This window comes from Lactuca saligna, chromosome 7 (assembly GCF_052625555.1).
Source record: "Lactuca saligna cultivar CGN05327 chromosome 7, ASM5262555v1, whole genome shotgun sequence".
Lineage (NCBI taxonomy): Eukaryota > Viridiplantae > Streptophyta > Magnoliopsida > Asterales > Asteraceae > Lactuca > Lactuca saligna.
The window spans coordinates 34,873,719-34,882,155 of NC_136423.1; the positions used below are offsets into that span (position 1 = coordinate 34,873,719).

General features: G+C 35.1%; 1 protein-coding gene across 1 annotated transcript; it reads left to right on the forward strand.

The window, feature by feature from the left end:
• The first annotated feature begins 6,247 nt into the window (after positions 1 to 6,247).
• On the forward strand, positions 6,248 to 8,220 carry LOC145005192 (hypothetical protein At1g04090-like). The gene is made up of 2 exons (XM_078964249.1): positions 6,248 to 6,491; positions 6,620 to 8,220. The coding sequence occupies exons 1-2, from the start codon at positions 6,380 to 6,382 to the stop codon at positions 8,122 to 8,124; spliced, it is 1,617 nt and encodes a 538-aa protein (XP_078820375.1). The 5' UTR covers positions 6,248 to 6,379; the 3' UTR covers positions 8,125 to 8,220.
• Positions 8,221 to 8,437: the final 217 nt, after the last annotated feature.

The following is an 8,437-nucleotide window of genomic DNA, read 5'->3' on the forward strand; positions in this document are numbered from 1 at the left end:
GACTCCTAAATTTTATAATTAGCAAATATGTTATCTCTAATGAATATGCTATGTGTCATCAGAGATGAAAAAGTACAAGCCTTACATGGAAACATTATTATGGTGCTAGCTACAAAGTGGAGTTTGTAACACAAAACCCAAACATAGTTGTGATAAATGAAAATCATCAAACATACATGGAACAACCTAGATGAGATAAATCACATGAACCACTCATTAAGCAAGAATCTAGAAACATTGGGGACGAGAGAGGAGAAAATAAGGAAAAAAACTATAATAAAAAGAAGGAAAAAAAAGGAACATTTAGAAGATTGTTTGATATGCTAGACGTGTCACTTCTTGTGACATCTGTTCAGTAGCATATGCACTGGAGATTGGAGAAGAATTTTATAGTGATGAGCCTCAGTTTAAAAAAATGTTGTAACGTGTAACGAAACAGTAAACTGGTTAATGGCAACGAATTAAGAAATGTAATCCTTGGGTAAGAATGAAATTTTTGATCTCGTTCCATTGTCGAAAGGAGTAAAATCGATGGGATGCAAATGAGTCTTTAAAAGAAAAAAAAGGAATTCCTAGAGTTTAACATGTAAGGTTTTAGGTATAGTTGGTAACAAATGGTTTCTAATAGAAAGAATGAATCATTATCACGTGGTTTTCTCACTTGTTATGAAGCACAAGGCGATTCGAGTTCTACTAGCCATGGTGAGTGCTCTTGATATGGAGCTTCAACAACTTGATGGGAAAACAACATTTCTTCATGGTTGTCTAAATGATACGATTTATGTGTCCCAACCAAAACGTTTTGTTGATTCAAAGAATGGTCATATATGTTTACTAAAGAAGTTTCTTTATTCTTTGAAGTAGCTTACATGATAATGCTACGCGATATTTAATTATCTTATGACTTTGCACTAGTACATTCGAAACAAGTTTGATAATTTTTGTCTACTTAAAGGAATTTTTTGATGGTTCCTACATATACTTGTTTCTATATGTTGATGAAATTCTCATTGCATCCAAGAATATGTTTGAAATAATGACTTGAAGGTGAAACTAGAAATTGAGTTTAGAAATATAGGATTTGCAAGCTAGATATAAGATAGCGGCGATGGAGATTTGAAGGATAGAAAAGCTATAGTGATAAATTCTTGTAATTGTTCCATATGGATAAATCCAAACTTGTTGGAACTCATTTAGCAGCACACTTTAAACATGATCGAAGCATTATACCGACTACGTATAAGGAAATAGATTACATTAGGAGAGTTCCATATTCGACTGTTGTTTGAAGTCTCGTGTATGTTATGGTACGTAATAGACATGATCTAGCTCATATCGTAACATCCTAAATTTCAAAGAAAAGTTTTTTTTTTTTTTTTTTTTTTAAATCCTAAGCAAAACATCAATTTCCATAAAAGATAGAAATACAAAATTATTTAAAACCACAAAAGCGAGTCATAAAAAATAATGTATCAAAATCATCATAAATATCGAATGTCTAAAAACATAATCATCTATGATTCATGTGCTATATAGTCAAGCTGGAGTCTTCTCACGATCAGAGGAACTAATATTGCCATATTTATATGTATTTTTAGGCAATATTTGTTTACATTTTTATTAATATTTTGGTTATTTGCATAGAATTATGGTACTTAAAAGGTTAAATTGTTATTTGCAGCCAAAGTGAAACATTTTCAAAGAAATCTAGGGACCAAAATGGACAAAGCATGGAACTATGAAGGCTTGAAAGAAGAAAGATAAAAATCCAGCAATAATTCGCACTCACGACATGCGAGTTGAAGGCTTACGACGTGAGTTTGAGTTTTCTAGAAGATTAGTATCGGGTGGAAGAGTCCTTATATAACACCGATAGATGCGTGCTCACGACGTGAGACGTTATTTCTCACGATGTGAGCCTGGAAAAATCAGATTATATATATCCTTTCTATTCACGGAGAAAAAGACTTTTTAGTTGATAAAAGGCAGACCTAGAGATGATTTTGAGAGGATAAGAAGTTCTGGAAAATGTTTTTATCACCTAAGGAGAGGAAAGTACATCAATTTAGTTAGTAAGGAAGTTAGGTTATAAATATTAAAATTAGATGTAACTAATTTCACACATTAGGAACCACCTAAAAAATATTTATTCATCAACTGTAAGTATATAACTTAGCGAGTTATCTAAAATACAACATACTACAATACACATGTAAAGAATAAAAACAAAGGCTCTCAGTTCTAGTGTCGATCCACTTGATCAATCGTAACTAACAGCTCTTGTGCATGTCTAGTCATCAATAATGAGTATTCTAGGCTCACAAATCTAGTGTTATTCCACCATCAACCCCTCACGCATAACATATCAGCATATCATAAAACCAATTAATCAACATAGATTCATACCAAGGCATTTGCTAATATCAACATATCACCTTATAAATGCGTAGTTGTATGCAGTTGAAGACAAAGTAGCCAGTCGGATAGATGTTCCTACACAAGAGCAATATATCAAACAAGAACCATGCGATAAGGCTAGATCAAGAGTCCTCATGCTATCTAATTTAAACTACGCATGAACCCTAGGGCATTCACTAAAATATCTATCAATATTAACAATACCTTGCTAGTCTACTTACATAATCAAAATAGTATAAATTTGACATGGAAAAGTAAAAATCACACAATCGACACGATATATTTGGGTGGTTAAGAGATATATTCGATATGCTCATCAAGTCAATAACACATGCAGTCAATTGAAAATTTAAACACCAATATGCTCATTAAGACATCAAAAATAATCGACTTCAATAATTCTTTTTCAAGCTTCACTAAAAATCACCATATTGAAAAGTCACAATCTTCTTTCGAATGCCCATACGAATTCTCCCCTTTTTATAATCGAAATATGATTATAAAACCTTCAAATGGGCATAATAATAGGCTTGAATAAGATTAGTCAATGCTAAACTTCCCGTCGACAAACGGAATAAGCATTAAGCTTCAAATCCAAAAAATTTGAAAAATATGACACCTTTCAAAAGTTTTACTTTCCAGATGGCCTTGTATTGAATAGGAATCCAACATTTATAGTTCACGAGAAATATTCTTGTGAAAAAATCAAATTTGATCAACTCGATCAAGAACCCTTGAAATATGTGAACATTTATGAAATTGGATCAAAATTCCCATGTTGCTGAATTAGTAAGGACCAAAGATGAAAAATTGTATCATCTTCCCCGTTTGAGCATTGATAAATTGGAACAACAACATCGACAATAACCACTTCAATTTGATGCGAAACTATATAATTCGTTGAAATGGTGGTTAACTGTTCGCATGGTTCTCATTGGGATGATTCCAAAAGTTTTTGATGAAAAAAGTGAAGACTGCTTTTGTGACTCAACACAAAGGAGGAGATTATTAGGTCTCACATAATGAATAGATTGTATAAAGTTTGTATGTGAATTGTATCACAAGTCTTGTAAGCTTTAGTCTTTGATTTTCGTTTGCGAACTAAATGTTTCTATCTCGCATGTTTATATTTCTCGTTATTACTTTGGTTTGTAGTCTTTTAGTTAAGTGATACACTGTTGACTTAGGTGTCCTAACCTTATTGGTCAGTTCCTTACTGAATCTCTTCTCACGTAGTATATATAGGAGAGTTAGTTAGATATAGAGAGTATCTTTTGCATATGCATTCTTTCTTCATTGTATCAAACTTATCTTTACTTTCTAATGAAGTTGAAGATCTTATTTACTTTGTTGTGTTTATCTGATTTGGTCTTATCTTCTATGACATTATTTGATTAGAATCTATCCATTCCTATTATTCAAAAATAGTAGATCTACATCCTATCATGCAAATTATATATACTGTAAAATACAATATAATGAGATAATACACATGAACTAAAAGTTAAAGAATCACAGCTACACATGCATACTCCTAGGAATCGGTCTCACAAACCACCTAGATACCGATTAGAGGTCAAAGATCAGTCTATAGTTTATTCCTCAATGTTTGACAAAAAGTCAAACTTGGTAACAAAAAGTCAACGATTAAAGTCAACAGATGTGTGTCATGACCAATACCAGGCGTAACGTGGCCATTACGCGGTAAAATGGCGACAAAATCCTTTAGGAGATGTGCCACGACCCTTAACCAAGCACACAATGCTTATTAGATTAACAACCTTCCTTATTGAAACCTTAATCCCTTAAGTCAAAAACTCATAACCTGATATTTGATTCTCCTATGAGACTTAATGGATAAAGTTTCCAACTTCATCCATTTTTATGGATTAATCTTCTCAAAATTCTAAACCTAGTTCCAAAAGGACCAAAGCTCATGCATATCACAAAGTAAATGCATGAAATCATATTTTTCCAACACCAACCAAGTCCAGAAGTCAATAAAGTCACTCATAAGGTTTTGGAGTTCTCCAAACTCCAACAACACCAAGAGAAGAGACCAAAAGCAGCCAAAATGACATAAACTAGATCTAAAGAATTAGATGTCAAGATAGTCGTTGTGCTCACAGTTATTCATCAATATGATGAAGAAGATGGATTTAAACTGGAACAAATCTTCTTTGCTCCACAGGGGGTCTCCTTTACCTTTAAGTTTAGCAAAATGGTACAACACACTTAAAACTTACAATGGAGGCCAGGTTTGTAGGTAAAGGGATGTTTCTGGGAATGGAGGCTACCAAATGAGGCAACCCTAAGTGTTAGTGACTTTAAGTAGGACCTAAAGGCCAAGAAATAAGGTTTCACTTAACAGTTAGGGCGCGTCGCATATGTTCAATATCGCTCCTTGTCTTTCATTTATCCAGCGTGTCACGACCAACCAAATTCGCGCTGTGATTCAGGACAATTCTTAAAACTTTAAAGATTTAAATGAGATACATACCGAGAATCGGGAATTGGCTGTTACACATCACTGAAAAATTAGAGGCAGTCAAGTGGATTATGCGATACTTGAAGAGAACGACTAATATTTTTCTGGTGTATAGTGCTAACATACGAAATAATGACATAGTTACATATGCATAATTAGACCATGATGGTGATCTGGTGAAAAGAAGATCACTGGTGTATTATGTCTTCATTTTATTCATAAGTTTAATAAGTTGGAAGTTAAAATTTGCATTGTCTACAACGGAAGCAAAGTACATGTCAAGACTGGAGGAATATTAGAGTGCATATGGCCACATGGTCTTATTTAGAGTCTTAGTTTGAAGGTGGAAAAACTTATCTTGTTTTGTGACAATCAAAGTGTTTTGTGTCTTGTAAAGTATTTAGTCTATCACAAAGAGACAAAATCTATTAATTTAAGCCTACATTTCATCAAGGATGTTTTGGAAGAATAAATGTTTTCTATTAAGAAGATAAATACCAGGGATAACCTAACCGATAAGTTGACAAAATCGTTGCCTACGGAGCAGTTCAAGTTTTGCTTGGAGTTATTAGATGTTCGGAGAAGTTAAGGTCTTATGGGGGGAAATTGGCAAGATGGACAGGAAGTTCTTGATTTCTATAGCTTGGAGTAATACCTAAGTCAACATAAAGATTATTAAATATGACTTGAGAATTAAAGACTGAGTAACTTGCTGAACTAATAGATGTCTTAATAGTTCAATAAGGTTGTAAATCAATTGATGGAATGGAGGTCTATTTCGGGTTTAGGTGGGGATATTGTACTTTGTCTATAAATAAATGCTAATAGGGTTTCAATTGTATCAAATTGTACTGTAATGTAATAGTGTTCAAATATTAAATATATGAATAAAAATATTTTCTATTTTTTGTGGACGTAGTCGATATTTACCGAATCACATAAATTTTATGTGTTTACGTGTGTAATTATTCTCGTTTTCTGCTAACAAGATAGATTCATTTCGTAGTGATCGATAGAGTCGCAATCAGTGCATGGTGATCAATATATGATGTGCCCTTTTAAGCTTCGCAGTAGGGCTCGGGCCCATCATTGTTAGTGCTGTCCATGAAAATAGTGGTTATTCACGGATTAACACTTTCTAAAATGCTTAAAAAATATTAATATTTTTGACCTTTTCACATAAATTTTTCATAATTATCTTATATGGCTGTACACGTTTTACCCAACAAACAGTGGCTACCACTCCAACCAGTGTATTAAAGTTATAGAATATGATTTCTTTTCTGACATTTTATACCAACTGCTCACGAGGCAACATAAAACGCCTTATTTATTTGTAAACAAATATATAAATACATAAAAGTCCATACACAGCTTTTTATTTATATTTATATTTAGTATTTGCTTCTACCAACAAGTAAGACTGACAAAAGCACCAGTTCTTGTTCACCAAATTTGTTTCCTTTTCAAAGGATGCATTCCATTCTGTTCTTTGTCTTCTTCATACTTTGCTTCGATGGATCAACAATGGTGGATTCCCAGGACACCTTCCAACTTCCTTCTCCTTTACCCAAATGGCCTCCAGGTACCTCTCTCTCTCTCTCTCTCTCTCTCTCTCTCTCTCTCTCTCACACACACACACACACACACACACACACACACACATGATAGATCATACTTAGAATGAGCGATGTTTTGTTCGATAAATTCTAGGCGGAGGGTTTGCCACTGGAAACATAGATCTTGGAGGATTACAAGTGAGTCAGGTAACAAAACTCAACAAAATATGGGCAACAAATGAAGGAGGACCCGACAATCTCGGTGCCACATTTTACGATCCAGTTGAGATCCCACAAGGCTTTTCAAGTTTAGGCTCGTATGCACAACCAAACAACCTCCCATTTTCCGGTCAAATTCTCGCCGGAAAAGATGTATCAAACGACTCCTCAAAACCCACTCTCAAATCACCAACGGATTACACACTTGTTTGGACCAGTGAGTCTTTAGATATCAAGAAAGATGGTGAAGCTTACATTTGGCTCCCAAATGCTCCCGATGGCTACAAAGCCGTCGGGTACGTCATCGGCAACTTGTCGGTGAAACCACCGGTGGATAAAGTCCAATGTGTCCGTACAGACTTAACCGACACCACAAACACAACGGACCTGGTAAACGATAACGTTCTTTATCTTGATGGGTTAAGTGTACGTGGTTCCATGAATGGTTTCGTGGTTCGAAATGGAAGTGTAGCGAGTTTGAAGGGGAATTTATCCAATTCAATGCCGAATGTAAACCAAATCAAAGCATTGATCGAAGCTTACTCTCCGGTGATCTACCTCCATCCCGATGAACCTTACCTCCCATCTTCAGTCGACTGGTTTTTCCAAAACGGCGCTTTGCTATACCAACGAGGGGTGGAATCCAAGCCGAACCCAGTTCAGAAAAACGGCTCGAACCTTCCACAAGGTGGCTCGAACGATGAGGCATATTGGTTAGATCTTCCACATGATGGTTCGAGCCAAGATCGAGTCAAGAAAGGATCTTTACAAGATGCTTCTGCTTATTTCCATGTTAAACCTATTTCCGGAGGGCTATTTACCGACATTGCCATATGGGTTTTCTACCCTTTCAACGGTGGAGCAAGGGCAAAAGTGGAATTTGTCAACCTCTCTTTAGGAAAGTTTGGTGAACATGTAGGTGATTGGGAACATGTCACCTTAAGAGTTAGTAACTTTAAAGGCGAGTTACACAGTGTCTTCTTTTCGCAACATGGTTGGGGTCAATGGGTGAGTGCATCGGATCTTGAGTACCACTCCGGGAACAAACCGGCGGTTTATGCATCGTTGCATGGCCATGCATCGTATCCAAAACCAGGGTGTGTTTTGTTGGGTTCTGGTGGGGTGGATATTGGTGTCCGAGATGACACTGCTAAGAGTGATAAGGTGATGGATACTGGAGTGAGGGCGGTGGTGATTGCGGCGGAGTATATGGGGACGACGGTGGTGGAACCACCGTGGTTAAATTATGAAAGGAAATGGGGCCCAAAGATTGATTATGACGTCGATAAAGAGATGAATAAAGTGAAGAGGATGATGATAGGGAAGTTAAAGAAGGCTTTTGAGAGATTGGTGGAGAGTCTACCAAGGGAGATGTTGGGTGAAGATGGGCCAACGGGGCCAAAAGTGAAGAATAGTTGGAGTGGGGATGAAACTCTTTGATTAATAAATTAGGAACTAGGAAGTGGTTGATCAAATATTCATTCTCAAGAATGTATGGTTTCTTATAATTTTAGTGGAATCATAATTTAAATATTACTCCATTTTTTATTACATAATGAGAGGAAAATTCTGATATAATGACAAAAGTTAAGATCTATTAAGAAAACATTTAATTTTTTAGTTACTAAATTTGAACGATATTCATTTAAAACATATAATCTTTCAAGTCATAATCATTTAAGTCATGTAAATAAATTGTTTGGTTAACTAAAATGTTTGTCAATATAAAATATTATTTCATGTTTGGTTATTT

Coding starts and splice junctions, on each gene's coding strand:
- LOC145005192 (XM_078964249.1), top strand. CDS start 6,380: ATGCATTCCATTCTGTTCTTTGTCTTCTTCATACTTTGCTTCGATGGA. Junction 6,492..6,619: donor TTTACCCAAATGGCCTCCAG/GTACCTCTCTCT, acceptor GATAAATTCTAG/GCGGAGGGTTTGCCACTGGA.